The 17658-nt window shown below is 43.4% G+C and overlaps 1 protein-coding gene across 1 annotated transcript in view; it reads right to left on the reverse strand.

The window, feature by feature from the left end:
* Nucleotides 1–45: 45 nt before the first annotated feature.
* TENM1 (teneurin transmembrane protein 1) overlaps nt 46–17658 on the reverse strand; it is a 209518-nt gene continuing 191905 nt past the window's right edge. The window contains exons 27-31 of the mRNA XM_063416608.1: nt 12732–13028; nt 8389–8776; nt 6460–7680; nt 5834–5976; nt 46–4988 (exon numbers count right to left, since the gene is read on the reverse strand). Of these exons, the coding sequence (XP_063272678.1) occupies nt 4230–4988; nt 5834–5976; nt 6460–7680; nt 8389–8776; nt 12732–13028 (2808 nt within the window). The 3' untranslated portion in view covers nt 46–4229. The remainder of the gene's footprint in view (nt 4989–5833; nt 5977–6459; nt 7681–8388; nt 8777–12731; nt 13029–17658) is intronic.

Below are 17658 nucleotides of genomic sequence, written 5' to 3' on the forward strand. Positions count from 1 at the left end.
GAATATGTCAAATACTGATGTAAACAAAGACAACATCACATGCCATAAGTTTGCACCTTTATTTTTTAAAAATGAAATAGTCAAAGTACTTTCTTTTTCAAATATCGACACGTAATATATTAACTTTCAATATTTACAGGGTGTTGCTGGGATGTTCTTGTAGAAAATGCATGCTTCTGGTCTGAAACCCAGAGCAAAATGCATCAGACCATTTAACTGCAGCCATATAACATAAACCTGTACAGTATCCAGTCACTGTTCAGCACAGGAGTCAGAGCAGGAATAAAAAAATTGGGATCTATTGTTTCCTAGCAACGAGGCTGAGGCCATTATAACACAATTTCTGTAAGATCAGAACCTCTAACCAGTGTTAGACAGAAAGTGAAGATCTTGGCATACATTGTAAACATTTTTTACTGTTGATGAGAAAGCTAAAAAGGAACATTACTTTGACATATATCGTATGCTATGCTTCTCGTTCTTGTTTATTGACACTTCTGCCAGAAGAGTATGAAGATTTTAATGTTTCATCATGGTTCATACAAGTAAAATACTGTCAAGGACACGATCTGATATACTAACATTTATTAAAAGGCTAAAGTCCACCACGAGATCTAAGGAAAACCTGGAAATTGTCGCACGCGTTTCCTTAGACAATAATGGCAGGTGACGAATGCCCAGACAAACCCACAGCGGGTCCAAGGCCACCGTCCCAGTGCCCGCCTGCAGCCGTTCTCTGGCGGGCGGGTGCCACCCGCTCGCGCTCTGTGTCAGGGGAGGTTTGAATGACAGCCAGCGCTGGGTGCTGGAGGGGAACCCTCGGGGCTGCTGGCACGGCCTGAGCCGGGTGGCACCGGGCTGGCACCAGGGTGGCACCGGGGTGTCCCCGGGGTGTCCCCGCACCGGCTCGGCCGCGCCCTGGCGAACGCCCGGACGCCCCGGGCCCTGCCCGTGTCCCTGGGCTGGGCTGCCCCAGGAGCTGCTCTGCCTGCAGCACCTGCCCTGGGGCAGCACCTGCCCTGGGGCAGCACCCGGGCTCCCCGAGGAGCCGCCCTGGGCAGGGCTCAGGGTGGGACCCCTGCCCAGGGCACGGGGACACCCCTGCCCAGGGCCCGCCCGGGGACACAGAGGGCTCCAGGCCAAGGTGGGCGTGCCCACTTGCACCTTCACCAGGTCATATATATTTATTTGGCTATGTTCTACATAGATATCTATATATATATATTTATAACTTTGAAATGTTCTAGATTTACTAAATAAATATGAAAGCAAAGGAAATGTTACTTGTACACACTATTTGTTTGGCTGTCGTAAAAAATATAGCATGTACTTCTCATGGTAGGTACTTTGCTACAGGATAGTGTGCAATAGTGGATTTTATTTATTTTAGTTTTAATTTATTTTATACTTTATTTTAATTATTTTATTTTCCCCTCTTTCAGAACCTTCTTTGTAGTGCAGAATGCTAGCATGAAATTATCTGATCTAAGTAACAGTAAAAATTTCCATGCTATTGTTTTATTTTTTTTTCTCAACTGGGTCTCTAGGTTATAGTGCAAAATACAAAATTAAAAAAAAAAAAAGGAGAATTGTATAAAAAAACCCAAACCCACCAAAAACCCAATGAGAAATTGCTCTAACTACTCAGGAAAAAAATGGAGACTGAAATATTCCGTGCCTCCATCTGAGGCTGTTCATGAACAAGACAGTGCAAAGCTCTTTGTTCATGCAGTTCTCACAGATCACTGCTGGCTGGCCCCGTGCAGCTGATGCGACTTCAATCTCCCACACTTGCTCTTTCAGCAATCTTGTTTCTTGAGCACTGTCATCTCAACACAGCAATTATATTTAGTTCCCTAAATTCAAGAAACTTATGATGAAGGCTTTTTTTTTTGCTTTTGTAACTGGGCCATGTAATGCCATGTGAGTCTTAATGAAACTGTATTCTCCTAAGAAATACTGTTCAAAACATACCTTAGACTGCACCCAGGAAATGGGAAAATGCCAAATCTACTTTCAAAGACAAACTTGTAACACATTGAACTCTTTGACCTTTTGGCATAACATGAGAACAACAGTAATCAAGGCAGTATTAAAAATCACAACTGTAGGTAATACAAAGTGCATTTCCTGCATATAATACAAATATAACTTTAAGAAACTAAAGGCACAAGCTAACTAAATATGTATTACATACTAGAAATGCACAGTTCAAGGTAACTTTAATAGCTCCAAATATTTGTTTATAATGGATATTAAAGCAGTTTGAAAATGATCCTCATTAGTGAATTGCAAAAAAGTATAATTGCTTAAAATATAAGTAAAATAGACTCTAATATTGACATCTTGGATCAGTGATAAAATACATCATCACATTTATGAATGCACTCTCTATATACAATTCATAAATTATTCTTCCATTGATTAAAAGTGTATTAGAGGCTCGAGGATTTGAAGGTCCATTTTTAGGCTGGTGTGGAGGTATTCAAATTCTCCATGATCTGATGGAAAATTACAGAAATCTGAGCTGTCAAACCTGGATGCTGCCAGCTCCCTGTTCTGTACATCAGTTAATGATGAGCCTGATGACAATGAGAATGTGCAGATTTTGGTCCACGGGTCCCCCTGGCTGGGGACAGAGGAGATTTCAGGGGCCAGGCTCCCACTCAGCCTGGCCCTGCACCCCCAAAGCTGCGCTGGCTCCCAGGGGAGCAAAAGGAATCTGGGAAGAGACAGTGAGACAGTGCTGGGCTGTGGCTGGGACCCGAGCTCAGACCCAGGGAGGGCTCCCAGCTCAGGTGTCCATCCAGGCTCATCTCTAACTTGGGTACAGTCCGCTCCACTCGCCCAAAAACAAAGGGAAAAAAAAAGACTGGGGGAAAAAAAGATAAAGAATGCACTTTGTTGGCTTCTGTAATTAAGAGCCGAAATTGTTTCAATATATTTACTATGTCTGTTCTCAAAGAAATGTGCAATAACTTCACTGTTAGGGATACACAGACTCTATAAAAAGACTTCTAGATCCCTCTGGAAAACTGCTTGCCTGTCCCCCCCTCCCTGTGTGCCCGACCCACCTCCTGATAATCAGGTCTTTTAAAAATGACAAGCTGGAGGCAGGATTATCTATGCTGCTATGAAATAACTGTGCCAGTAGTGCATGTTACCTTGGGAAATAAAAATTTCTGTCCATGCAATATAATGCTTTTCTATGTGCTCTAATTATTGAGCTGAAAAGTGAAGAGTCATCCCCAAAATGTTCTACATTTATCAACATATTTACTATCCACACTTAGGTTCAGCAACTCCCAACCCACCAATCTTCGACTCGAAAAAATGAGTACTACAACAGGATTATTAATTTGAGATGAAAAGAACATGATGCCTAAACGCCAAAACAACTGCACCTTCCAATTCATCTGTGTGCAGACAAGTCCTGGCCCAGTGACTACCCCCACTAAGCCTGCGTTAGCCACCCCTCTGGCTGAAGCGTGGCCAGCTCGGTGCCACCAGGCAGACTGGCAGCTCCGTGTGTGTGCCAGAGCCTGGTGCATCCCCGTGCCCAGGAAAGCCCTGGAGAGGGGCCTGGCACACACGGGTGGGCACAACCAGGTGTTCAGCACGGAGCAGCTGAGGGGTGGCCTCGTGTCCCCCAGAGGGGACATCCTTGTCCTGCTGAATCCAACCCAAGTCAGAATTCCCAGGTCAGAAAATCCCTTAGCTTCTACCTGTGAGGAACATGTGTGGGGTTGGTGAGCAGCTGTGAAGTTTCCATACACAGTCTGGCTTCTGTATGCAATCCCTTGAACTTATGGGAGATCTCACTGGGGTAAAGACACCCAGTAAAGATGGGTTGCAGAATCAGGCTCTGTAACCATTTAAATAACTGGTGAATTGTGAAATCAACAACAAAAACCTTGTGTTTCTTTAGGAGAAGGCAGAGCCCATGGCGCCCGCTCCGCCCCGCAGGGCCCCTCGCGCCTCGCAGGACTCTGCTTCTGAAATCTTTGAATACTGCCACACAAGAACTAAAAATTGTCACTGTCATCTCTCAAAGAGTTAAACAAACGATATTAAAATACCATCTTCTGTCACATTTAAAGGCAGTTGGATATGTTTTTTCCTCTATATTTATATATACAGAGTTCTGATCTAGAAAAAACAATACAATAAACCATTTTATGTTTAAAAACAGGCAGTCTTTGGTGACGCAAAGGCAGAGATTTTCTTTGTTACCTTCTGCCTATTTCACTCTGTCTCATGAAGTGAATATTATTGGCACTGTCAGAAAGTTCGAGATACTGCTCCACAGATAAAACAAAATATCCATCGTAGCCTTGTACCCGCCCAGTGCTTAGCAGCTGCTGCTTCTCTCCCTCTGTCCATGCCCGAATTCCTTCTTCCCCCTCCTGCAGCCGCCTCTGCTCCTTAGTCCAGGCCTGCGCCACGGCTCGCTGCCTGGCCATCTCCAGCACGTGGTTCTTCTCCTCCTCCAGCGTGGTGCCGTAGCGCACGTTGAAGCAGAGCGCGCCGTGCTGCAGCTGGATGTCGGCGAAGCGCCGCGTCCTGCCGCCCACCACCGACGTCATCTGTGACACCGTCACGTTGACGCCGTTCTCCAGGATGCGCCGCCCGCCCGTGCTGCCCATCAGCGCCAGGTCCTCCTCCAGGGAGCCCAGCTTGATGAAGTAGTGCGTGTCCCTGCCCTCGATGGTGAAGTGCAGGTTCTCCAGGTAATGGGCGTTGTTGAGGATGGCAGCGATGCGCCGGCTGTCCTCGTTAGCCACCCCGATGACGTCAGCTGTCACTAGGCCGTCCTTTATAGCAAATTTGATGCCTTTTCCAAATACTGAGGGAACAGCTGCAAATCTCAGTTGCTTCACTCCATCGGAACACTTGCCATCACTGTACCTGGGTGTCATAGGAAGTTGGTCCAAGGATATAAAGTTTCGGAGTTGTTTTTGTAGCTCACATTGAATGCCAAGGATAGTCTGGAAAAGAAAATATCAGTCAGGATTGCAGGCAAGGTACCTTGAAGTTCATTACAGTATCAAACCCTACTCAACTCTTAATTGCTTAGAATGCATCTTCAATTAGTTTGGAAAGTATCATGCAAACTGTCTTAAATGCTGGGAACACGAATGTGAGCTCTCAAATGCTCTATGCTTCTCTTTCCTGACTACAGTAGAGGAAAGGCATCTTTACAAAATCCTATTTCTTTGTTAACAGATGGTCATGTGCAAAATGTGAATGCCTGCTCAGAATATCGGTAGTCACGGTGATTGCTGGACTCTGATAGCTGCTGTCTGGCTCTTTGTTACTGAAAACAGGCCCTGGAGTAAGGCTGAGATTTACAGACCTCTTACGAATCCACAGCAGCATTTCTGTTCCCTGCAATAATTATGCAGAGGTACTGACTTGTAAAGCTGTTTATACCATATCCAGTGATTTTCCAGTGCTTGTGGCATCTTTGCTAACAAAAATTAAAATCTGCTGGTTTAGTTTTTTAATTCCACAAGATTTTCTGTGTTTTTTTTCAATATTCACACAAACATTTTTACCCTTTTGCCTATCCCGCGCCTCAAATTTGGATATTTTCCTATAAATAGCTGCAAATTTGTTTCTTCACTGTGTTGCTAAAAGCTTCTCCTTGAACCTCTCCTCCACTCTGATGCCAGTACCTAATTGACAACATTCAAGTTTCTAGCATTCTTAAACAATTTACTTTGCCTATTATGTTGAAAGATACGGGCACATTTTTTCCTTGGTATCCAATATTTTCTATTAAAACTCCTTCCTTTAGTATTAAAAGCAGCTGAAGAGAATGTTTGCTAACCTTTCCAGGATCCCACTCCTGGGTTTTTGTTTGGAGCTGTAGAAGTTCGTATGTTGTCCCCAAGGCTTCTATCTCTGGTTTTGGGAATCCAGGCAGCACGTTGTGCAACTGGAAACCAAACAGCTCTAGCCAACTTCCAATGTCTACAAAACAAGAAAAGGATGCTGGCAAAAAGGCTCATAAATCCTAGAAAAAGTGAGGGCAGTCTGCAGAAATTCCAGCTATGCAGAAATAACGATTTCACATCAATTTATGTTTCCTGCACTAGCTACAGCTTTTATTGTAGCAAAGAAATTATTTGGTTACAAAGCATAGCTATACTCAAATCAATAGTGTTCCTTCTATCTATTTATAATAGAAAAAATTCAAATTAAGCTGCTTCCAATACTTCCTCTAATTTTAGCACTGAGAAAAGCAACAGAAGCAGCTATTAATTATTTTCTTGGTTACCATAAATGTTAAAGAAAACAGATCAAGCTCAGTAAGATGCAATCTATTAAAGAAATTGCTTCAATAGATTTAAGATTAGAGACTTTCTGTATGCAAAAGATTTCCGAGATGCTGAATCCATACCACAATTCAAGAAAAAGTTAGAGACATTTTCCTGAGAGACAGGTTACTTTTACCTGTGGTATACTTAGCAACGTCTTGGATTTTGCCGACGGGGTAATTATTTTCAAAGGAGTAGAGATTGAAGGGCTGTGGGACAGCATTCAGGTGCTTCCATATCCGGTGGTTTGGTGTTGTCCACCGCCCAGCAATCACGTCATAGTCCCGCTGGCCCAGATGAACTAATTTAGTAAGAGGGTCATAGAGTCCTCCATGAAAACCAATGATAACCTCAAAATCTGGATTAGTGTCCTGGTAGATCTCTCCATATGGGGTGTACAAAATTTCCTTTATGACCTGGCCTCGACTGCTAAACACAGCTAGAGGTGTCCCAGTGTTATCACAAGCAACATAATATTCTTCTCCGCTGCTTAATTCCATTGCAATGAGATGACCTTGCAGATCATAATATAGGGATGTTATTTCTGAGCTTGTGTGATTGTACAAGTGAGTAACTCTTATTGGGTTGGAGAGATCAGCGTAAAAAAACTGTAAATGTTGTCCTAGGCTTGATTTGCTTGCAACTCGTCTTCCAAGACCATCATAACAGTATTGCACAGTCCAGCCAGACACTTTGTTATACGCTTTGTTCAGCAAACCATTCGAGTTGTACTCAAAGATCTCATTGCCTCTTTGCCTGAGAAAACCATCTTCATCCATTTTGTACTGGATTTCCCCCAGCCTGGTGATGCGATCCCGCAGGTCGTACCTCAGCGGGGTGAGGCGCGCGCTGTTCCCGTGGCTCAGCAGGTTGATGTTGCCATTGAGGTCGTAGCTGTAGCGCCACTGGGTTTTGTCATTCACAGACACAGTCTGGAGCTGCCCATCAGGGTCGTATTCGTAAAAATACCTCGTTATGTTGGCATCCACACCCACACGAATGTCACAGATCACCATGCGGCCCATGTTGTCGTACTGGATCGTCATCCAGTAGGCAATGGACTTGAGAATTTCATACTGTACTTCAATCACCTGGCCGCTGGCACTGAAGATTTTGGTGTGCTTCATCACAGTGGTGGTTATAACCTGGTTTAAATCGTAATTAATGACACTGAATTTCCCAAACTGCTCAGTCCTGCCAGAGACATCAACGTAGCGGTACAGATCGATGGGAAGGGGCGTCTCGTTGATCATGGCCTGCATGCTCGTGACACGGAAGTTGTTGTAGCTGTAGTCAAACCTGGCATTTACAAGTCCTTCTTCACTGAACCTGAAGATCTGGCGACCAATAAGTGGACCTGTCCAAAACAAATACGGGAGAGAGGAAACCCAAGTAAAATAATGAATTATGCCCCTTGTTTACTTACCCTACAGATCTAGGTATGGCTCTGAGGTCACTCCCTTTAGCCTTTCTACTCCTTAGCTGTCTTAGAAAATACCATTAACTAAGAATATGTTAGACTGTTCTCTCACAAACCTTTATTAATGCTCGCTCAACAAATTATTTATATTTTATTAGTATTTGTTTAAAAGAATGCTGTTTTATTCATAATTATGATTTCTGTTTACTTACAAGATAATTCTAACCTAAATTTATTTCATGTGGTGATTTCCTTCCTCATATAAGCAGTCTTTTTGAATTTATGTTATATTACAGTGTAAACAGGGAAACTTGAAAATACAAACAATAAACCAACTTGATTTAGTATTTAGCAAATATCCACACAGAGGAATAAAACCAACAAAACATTCTAAGTGCTATTCCATACCAAGCAATAAAAAGAAAACCGTATTTCAAGTGGGACAGCTATATTCACCTATGGACACAGACACAGAGATATACACACATATTTTTCTAGCGAAACATAAAATATAAGAAGTTGTAGACGTAAAAATAATGGAATTTCATGCCAGGTAAGTGCAAGATCAGGGTTCTGCGAATGAGGAATGAGCGTCACACTCTAAGGAACCAAAAACTTTAGCAAAGGGGTCCCAGTTAGACAAACCTGTCTGCCTGTATCTGATGGTGCAGATGAACCCGTCGTGCATTAAGTGTATGGTTTTGATAACGCCTGAGGACTCCTCGTAGGTGAAGGTGACCTGGGTGGTGTCGTAGAGGATCTCGGAGAGCCGGGACTGCTTGGTGTACTTGTAGAGCACCCTGCGGCCCGTGCCGGGGTACAGGGTCTGCAGCAGGCGCCCGTCGCGGGCCAGGTCCTGCACCAGCGCGGCGCCGCTGTCCGGGGGCGTGTAGATGTTGCGGTAGTAGCCCACCGAGAGCGCGGTCTGCAGCGCGTGGCGCACCATGCTGGGCATCGTCACCGACTGCAGCGCCTGCGAGTGGTCGTACTCGAAGATGTAGCGGCGCTGGCTGTGCAGCAGCAGCATCACAGACTGCAACCAAACAGCAACAGCAACGCACGCTCAGGGCAGGCAGGGCCACAGCCCGGGGCATGCAGAAACAACCGCGCACACTTTGCTCTGTACAGCTCCAAGTGAAGCTTTCAGCTTCAGGAGACCCGGCCACCGAGGAGGTACAGAACAGGGGGAGGATCTCGGTAAGGCTACAGGGAAGGGCCTCCAAACTGGAAGGCAGATGTGGCTCTTAGCAGCATTTCAGCCTCATGCTGACTGGCTACGTTGCTTTGAAATATTTAGGGCATCGTCTCAGGAAGCAAAACCAGAGGGAACCTCTTCCTCACACACATGCAGAGCATCTGCACCAGCAGATGTGTGTAGGGGAGCTGGAAAGGGGAAACTATGCAAGTACAAGGTATTTAGCTTTTATTGGCATTCTGCTTATCTCCAGCGCAGACCTAGCCCTTTCCCTGTATATCTCCTTTTAAATACACATGGCCCTGGAGTTCATAATATCTCCATGCTTAGAGATGGATGAAAATACTCTGCAGGTTCTTTGGTGTGACTACCTCTATTGTTTATTTTTAATGTTTACAAAAAATATAACTTCTATACAGGTACTTGTATTTGCCCTGTGCTGGTTAATTGTGGTTGGTTAATGAAATCTGGTTTGCTTATCTGGCAGATGAATGTGCAAGCACAGCAGACTTTTTCTATTGATAATTAAAGTTTGGGTTCTGTACACCTTTTCACCCACCATGTAAAGTCACAGGGTCACAGAGCACAAGCTGGCTGGTGAGCAGTCACTGTTGAAACAAAGATAATGAAAACACAGGATAAAAATGTAAGGGGGAGCTCTAGCAAGGAGCTGGGCTGCACCAGAGCACTGCCTGTTCCTTGCCTAATGTGAGTTGTGCTGGAGCACTGACACTGCCCAGCTCAGCCCACAGCTCAAACCTGCCAGGGACATGAGCAAACCTGCCAGGCCTCTGCAGGACTGACACCCCACACAAAACAAAGAATACACGGAACAGCGTCACTCCCTTGTCATAGGGTACCAGGGAAAGAGATCAGTAAAACAGCATCTATTTCCCTCTAAGCTCAAAAATCTTCTCTGGGAAGAAAACATCGTAAGATCAGCCCTGCAGTGTGTTAAGTAACACTGGCCCTGAGCCACTTTTCTCTGACAAATAAACCACTCAAAGGGCCAGAGAGAGGCTCAGCCTTGGCCATCCTCTCTGCACCCCCAGCCCCCTGCCTGCCCAAGATGTGTCTCTTCCTGCCCTTGGCAAGACATCTGTCACCTGTGCAGCAGCCAGAGAGCACCAGCATATGCCCCTCCAGGCCACCCTGTGCCAGCTGGGGACCACAGACCCTCACACCAGCATCTTCTGATGGCTTTGCTGCTGCCCCAGCCATTTCCAACGTGCGCCGTGTTTATTCTGTGTCTGCCTTCAGCCAGGAGCCTCCAGTCTGCACTAAACCCCTGCCTGAACTCTCCCCAGCACTGCTCCCGTGCCTGTTTTCAAACTGTCTGCCATTGACAGAATATGAATAACAAGATCAGAAACATCCCCAATATAACTTTAGTGCCCCTGTGTACCATCTTTACAGCACTTTGTGGCTTTTTCACTTTTGTCCAGGATAGTAAAAAGATAGACAGTACAAGGGCTGGAGAGTGAGTGTGCTCTCAAGCCTATTAGAGGGTATCATAAAGAGGAAAAAAAATCCCCAATTCATCCTAATAATATTACAATAGATTTTTCAACTGTGCACAAATTGGGTTCTAATTGTTTTAAAGGATTTCAGAGGGTAGCTCATAAAACACCCAAAAATCGGTCATTTCATTAAAGCAGCCAGAGCCTGGTCAACCACAACATGATTGATGCTGTGTGGTGTGAGATAAACAGCCCGTGGCAATGACGGGGCCTCTGCTGGGAATAGACAAATGCTGGGCATCACCACTAGGTGTCATTTCTGTCCAGCTCACACACACAGACACTCCTCTGTTTTGTCTGCCAGATTTTGGAAGCCAGCTTGGGGTATTCAGGAGATTTTATAACAGCATTAACTAATTGAGGCAAGTGACCAAACAAGACAAACTAAATTTCATCTGTAAGAATTATTTACAATGTAATGTTTTTAAAACCTTAATTATTTGAGCTGATTTTGTAAGGGGCAGAATTTTTTTTAAGATATACAATTAACTCATCAAGTAATAAAAATGAAGAATTAAATAACTATGAATTGGAAGCAAGCTATATAATTGATTTTTTTTAATGTAAGGCATTATTGGGTCTTACAAGCCTTCAGACAACCTTTAGCAATCATTACATAATTAACACAATGAGTTATTGACTTTAATGGAGCCACAAAGCTATATTTCAATGTCTAATTTTGACAGGGAATTCATCTTTCTTTGGCACAAGGAACAACAGTCACAAAAATACATTAAATAGCTGGGAGATTATTGTCCATGGTGTGAATGACTTTCCATCATTTTAATGACAAGTTACAGCATTACCCAAGCTGCTACCTGAACCTGAACCAGAAAGCTTTTGCCACTTGCTTCTCCAAGATCAGGATTTGGCCTTTTGTGTAGAATTTTAGAATAACAGTGTTAAGTTATATGCCTTCATTTATGAGCTCATCATAAACTAAGAACAGACAAAGTGGTTTGGGAAGATAAGAGCCATACATCTTTCCAAAACAGGTCCAAAGAAAAAAAGAAGAGATTCTTCCAAAAGGCACATTGCCCAAATATTTGAAAGCTGTATGAAATGCCTGTTTACTTGTAATTTGCAGAAGAGCATACAGACAAAAAAAGCCCTGACAAATTTATCTGAAACAAACTTCTGAAGCTCCTGGGGCTTGCCAATCTTGTTAACACTGCATGCAGACAAGGAAGAATCACATTTTTATGCATTTTCCAGTCTTGATAATGTTTTTTTCACTGGGTTAAGTTTAAGTTTTTTGAGGATCAAGCTTAAATACACTGAAAGTAAGTACAGCACAGTTTATCTTAGAAGTCCACGTTTGGAACTCTTTCATATACAAGTAACTTCAAAGCCACTGGATTTCCTGTGTGGATTTCCTCCTATCAGTGTTACCTCCCACCCCCAGAGCCTTTTCCTGTGGTTCACAGGTTCAAACAAAATGTTCTGCTAACTCAGGGTGTACTGGATAGTCCAAGATGTTGCTATTTAGAAAACTCTGAATTTCAGCTCGCACTGAGTTCTGAAAGCTTTAAAAATACAGACTGGCTTTCTGGTTTTGAAAGACAAGACCAAACAAAATGTTACTACAGATGGAGATGTTCCTCCTTGGTTTGTACAATATTAATCTCCACATTTTGTGACCATTGCCTCTAGACATACATGGAACTTACAATATTCAGGGAATTTAGATGTGAAGTCACCATAAAAGCAGAGCAATAACTCATTTCATATTAATATTTCCCCCCAAATAACCCCCATAAATACTGCAGTAAGCTTTCTCCTCACAGGACCAATCCCTTGTTTAAAATACAGCATTGAATAGGTAACCTTGTGCTCATGGCTTCCTAATTTTGGCTTAAAAGAACTGTGTTTGTGGGGAGAAAAAGGTTCCTTTCAGGACTGTTATCTTTCTGACTGATATCCAGAGTAGCAACAGGTTTTCAGCAGTTAGGGTGTCCTTTGGTCACTTGAACTGAGACCAGAAAGTTGTTTTGACCTATCAGTTAAACAAACCTGAGGTGCTGATAGCTTTCTTCAGAACTAAATTGTGTCAGGTTGGAGCAGGTGACAAATAGGTCTGAGCATACCCAGAGACATTTTTATCTAGCTAGGTAATTCTATGCATTTTCTGTTTTAAAAGTATTAAATACTCTTGCAAGAGGCAGCATTATAATATATTCAAGATATAATATAATAAATAAATATAATATACTAAGCCCCAATGATAACATCTTTTTTTCCTCGGCACAAAGCCCCGTTGTAAAATCACTTACCTTTTCCAGGTAGGTGTAGGTCCATATTTTGCCGTCTGCCCACGTTCTGGAGAGGATGTTCCCGCTGGGGTCGTACTCGCGTTTCTCGGTCCAGGCCCCGCGCTGGATGAAGGTGACCAGCCCCGAGGGGGAGTAGGTGATGTTCACCTGGTTGTACTTGCTGAGGGGCGCCCACAGCAGCGGCCGCCCCGCGGGGTCGTACGAGATGCGCAGCGTGAACTTGCGGTGGTCGTCGTAGATCTTCCCTGTGCGCGTGACGTGGTCGAAGTCGATGGAGAGCAGGTTCCTGTTGTGGGTCTGAACAGAGGGCACAGGGTGAGGACACAGGGGCCACAGGGACACCCAGCACAGACTGTGCCGCCCTAATCCACGTGAGCAACGCTCGCACACCGAGCTGGGCCTTACTGAAACACCAAAAGGGAAAAGGTTCACATGAGAAACAGAATGACCAAAAAAAATGTTCCTTGCATTCCGTAGTACTGCATTTGGCATTACAGGATGTTTCCATGTGCTAAACCCTCACTTCTGCTCTCACCTTTTCTTGAACTTTTATTTCCAACCAAAGATGTGTAGTTAAACCCACAAACTAAAGACAGTTCTACCATCTCACATCATCCCTCGAGCTCTGTTAGCACTGCCAGCTCCCGCAGACCCTGCTCACCAGGCTCCTCACGCCTCCTCACAGAACCCCTCACGCCCAGACCCCTGCAAGGCAGCAGCTGTGCCTGGCACTGGCCACACTCCCTGTGGCAGCCCTCAGCACCCCTGGGACCAGCAACTCACTGGGGACAGAGGGAACAGCCCAGAGATCAGTTTGAAATCAAGTTCAGAACTGAGTCAGATTCATGAGGACAAAATACATTTATCCAGTGCTATCATCATCTGCTTCCTTAGATCATCCAGTCACTGGGAAATCTCCATGAAACACCATTTCAATCAGATATATAATTTAGGGAACCATAAAATATTGTTCATTGACATGTGTTTTTCAGATCAGTGCTCAATGTGCTTGTTGCATTAATCTAGCAGGTTTTATCTGCTCGCTCTGCCCATGAATAATTCCTCAGCACAGACCCTGCCAGTGCAGGTGCCAGCAGAGCCTGGCTCAGAGCTTGCTCCTCTCTGAGACCTGCAGGCACAGCCTCCACGTAAATGGTTAATAAACCCTGTTATAATTCAGGATGGGATTAGAATGAACGTTTCTTTTTCGTTCCTCTTTCTGTTTTTAGATACAAAATAATCTGACAATCTAGAAGAGGCAGGTGTTCTTTCTTCAACTACCATATCTGGAATTTTATTTACACTCATGTCTAACTTTAATAGTGTTCATTTACAATAGCTGTAAAATACCTATATACCCCTGCAGACTGCTGTGACTATTACAATTTATGCTCTAATGATAGTTAAGGAGCCCAAGTAACATGTCATGCTCAGTTCAACTACATTTACTTGTATACAGACTGATGGCTTAATATAATATATTTTTTAGCAAACTTCTTAAATTTCTGAAAAAAAATCCTCTTGGTGGCAAAATAACTGAAACGCAAGCAGGAGGTATACCCTACGTCATATCCATTTATGTTCTATGTACATGTTTAATGTTCTTATTGCTATTACTATCATTGTAGAATGCAGTTAGGAGAAAGAAGAGCCTTGAATACAAATTACTTGCAAGCTGAATTTCAGAGACCATACAACAAATAAGAATGAAAACCAAACAGAGGCAGAATTAGCAGCGAAGTGGAAAGCAGCAGTAATTGAAAACTCACAGAGTTAAAATAAGGTTAAAATATTTCCCTTATATTGCACATTTTATGTCTCATTTGTTTACTTTCTTATATTAAAGTTGAGTTTAACACCCTTCTCAAGGCAAGAAGGATCATAAATGGGTAGGAGGACTCATCTCAGTGTTGCCATTGACAAGCTGATTTCAAATTCCAGTGGCTGCATGGAATGACTCCTCCAAGATACATAAACCACAGTAAGGATCCTCCCGAGAGTGGCTGGAACTTGTGTTCTGCCACGAGCCAGGGAAAACTGCTTTCTGACAGGAATGCTGGGATGAACAGCAGCTGATGAAAACAGGAGAGAATTCAGCTGACTTCCATGTCAGAAGTGCATAAAAAGATACATTTATTCTACCTTTCAAACATTTGTTGACTCTACTTCCATTAGTTTTTTAGCTAGAAATTTTGCAGTGTATCACATAAATGTGCACTTCTTTTGATTTCATTTCCAAGCACCCCCTGTCTGCCTGCCTGAAGTGTAAGTCAGAAGAGATAATTGCATTCTTCCCTTGTCTGTGTTTTGATTTGAGCCAATGCAAACTCATACACCCTGGCAGAGGACTTGGTCCCATCCTCAGGATTTGCTGTAAGACTGGTAAATAAAGGGAGATCATTTGCTAAGTGCAATAATGAACATGGCTGGCAGAGCTGTGTCTGCAGGACTTTTGGACCGAGGCCAGTGAGTTACTTCTGTTGTTGCTATAAAAAAAAATAAAAAAGGGCAAAAATAAGTAAGACTGGCCAAGCATTCAATTTTCAATTTTGTAGACATTCAGTTATAAAACCTGGCCTGCATCCAATGCCACGTTCCTCAAGTTATGCAAAAGTCAGGAGGGAGCAGAGCTGCATTCTAATCAGTGTATTACTATGCATCGTGCTCATCAGATTTAACAGCAGCCTTTGCTTCATTTTTAGAAGTCAATTAAAATAGCAGTTCAATTGATAAAAAAGAAGTCTTGCTAGATTAAGATTGATGTTAAAATGCCTGATTGTACATAGATTTATTATTAATATAAAATGCATACATGCCCACAGACTGTTTTATGTACATTCAGGAAGCGCTGGGGCAAGCAGTTCTTCACTTAAAGGAAACCTGTGGGTAATTTCTGTTTCCCACATTGATTTAGACCTTGAGATAAAGTAGATGACTGTTCCAGCATTTCAGATAACTTACTCACGTCTGTGCTATCCCCAGAGCAGAATTCACACCATGCAGAAATCCAACTTTTCCAAACCCAGTGTTTCCAGCATTATTCAGAACGTGCTAACAGTGGCCTCTTTCCAAAACTGGAAATAACACTGATAGAGTGACACGCTTTCAAGATGGTTGCTAATTGCTATCAGAATTAAAAAAAGTTAGGACCAGGCAGAGAAGGAAAAGCTTTATTCTCTTTCTTCTCTTCAAGTAGGTCATCCTTTATCTCGTCCCCAGCTACCTGCCTTCCAATTTATACCTTTTAGCAGTCAAAGCCGTTTGTTTCACTGATGGTATCGGGACTGATTTCTGAGTAACGTCTTTATACCTCATTTCTATGCTGTTTTTTTTTCTTTCTCAGAAAACTCTTCCATTGTGCTGTTTTTTTCACTCTAACTGAGGGCTCCTGCAAGTCTGTTCATTTCCACTGAGAACTGCTCCAATCCCCAGAGCTTTTCTTTACATATATTTTCAAAGTTCAGCATAGTTCTTTCTGCCCTACATTGCAAGCTTTCTAACGCACTTCCTATTGTGCCAGGCATGGCACATTAAGTGTTTAAATACCTTCTTTTAAAAATATAACTCTCAAAAAGTTTTCAGAAGGTCTGTCCAGAATCTCATCCAGCATAATGACTTTCAATGATGCTATTTTTTTTTTCCCAGCAGCACTCAAGGATCTGTGCACAGTAAGTCCTAAATCCATTTCATTATTTGGTATCCTGTTTCAAACACTCTGTAGGATGGTACTTTTGTTCCTGCTGTGCTCCATTTCCTATAATCACCAAGAAAAGAGAGCTGTCTCTGGGCAGATCCCTTTGCTGCACTGCTCCAGCTCCTTCCATCTCCCCTGAGTCTCCATCCCACCAGCACACAGCACCTCAGTGCTCAAGATGAACTCCAGGATCCAGATATTTCTGCTGTTCTCCAAAGCCCTTCCCCGTGCTGTCAGCAGCCCCAGCAGTCCATCTGTCCCTTTCTCTGTGCCTGTTGGCGTGGTGTCTCCTTTGTGCAGAATACAACTGGACCTGATGATCTCAGAGGTCTTTTCAAATACAAATGATTCTAACATTTCTCCTCCTTTCCACCCTAAAATCCTCTTCTTAGAACCTGTGCTGTCGCACCAGGTTCCCTCCAGCCTTGCCCTGGCAGCTCTCAGAACAGGACTCTGCAGCAAGGACAGCCAAGGGGGTCAGGACTGCACTGCAGGCAGGGGCAGAGCTGCCTGGTCCTTCTGAGCAGGCAGGGACAAGTCCTGAGTCCTGATCTTGGACAGGAACAGAAAGAGACAGCTTACAGAAATAAGAATGCAATGTTCAAGAGCTGTGTGCTAGTGCATTCCTTTTGGAAGGACAAAGAGTAAAAGACATCAGCACACCAAAATTATTCTTATGCTTGTCTTTCACCTTCCATCCTCTCTCTGGATGAAGGTGAAGGGGCAGTGGTTTTGTCCAACACCCTATTCCAGAGGCAGCTCCATCAGCTGACCTCTGCACACCTCCAGTGTTGCAATATTTCCATGACCATCTTACGCCTCCAGCCAGAATTCATTTAATCCTGACCCATTTGTGAATTTCCTTTTTATTTTTTTTTTTTGCCAGTGTTAAAGATCTCATAGAAACAACTAAAAAATGCAAAAGAAACTGCCATCAGTTTCAACAATAGAAAATACAAACTGCATAATGGTGAAACTCTGCAAGATGCAGTAATTATATTAAACAGAATTGTGATGAACATCTAGTCCCAAAGTAAGCAGAATAGATGACTGACTACATCCTTTCTGTTTACAGCCTCATTACACAAGATTCTTGTAGAAAAATGTGCCATACTGTTATTTAAGCACAAAGTCACACAGAAAGCCTCCAACTGAGCAGGCAACACGAGCCAAGGAAGCCACAGTTTGGATCCTGATCTTAACATTTTGTCACTGCCACCCCCCAGACAGGGC

This window comes from Prinia subflava, chromosome 20, assembly GCF_021018805.1.
Source record: "Prinia subflava isolate CZ2003 ecotype Zambia chromosome 20, Cam_Psub_1.2, whole genome shotgun sequence".
Lineage (NCBI taxonomy): Eukaryota > Metazoa > Chordata > Aves > Passeriformes > Cisticolidae > Prinia > Prinia subflava.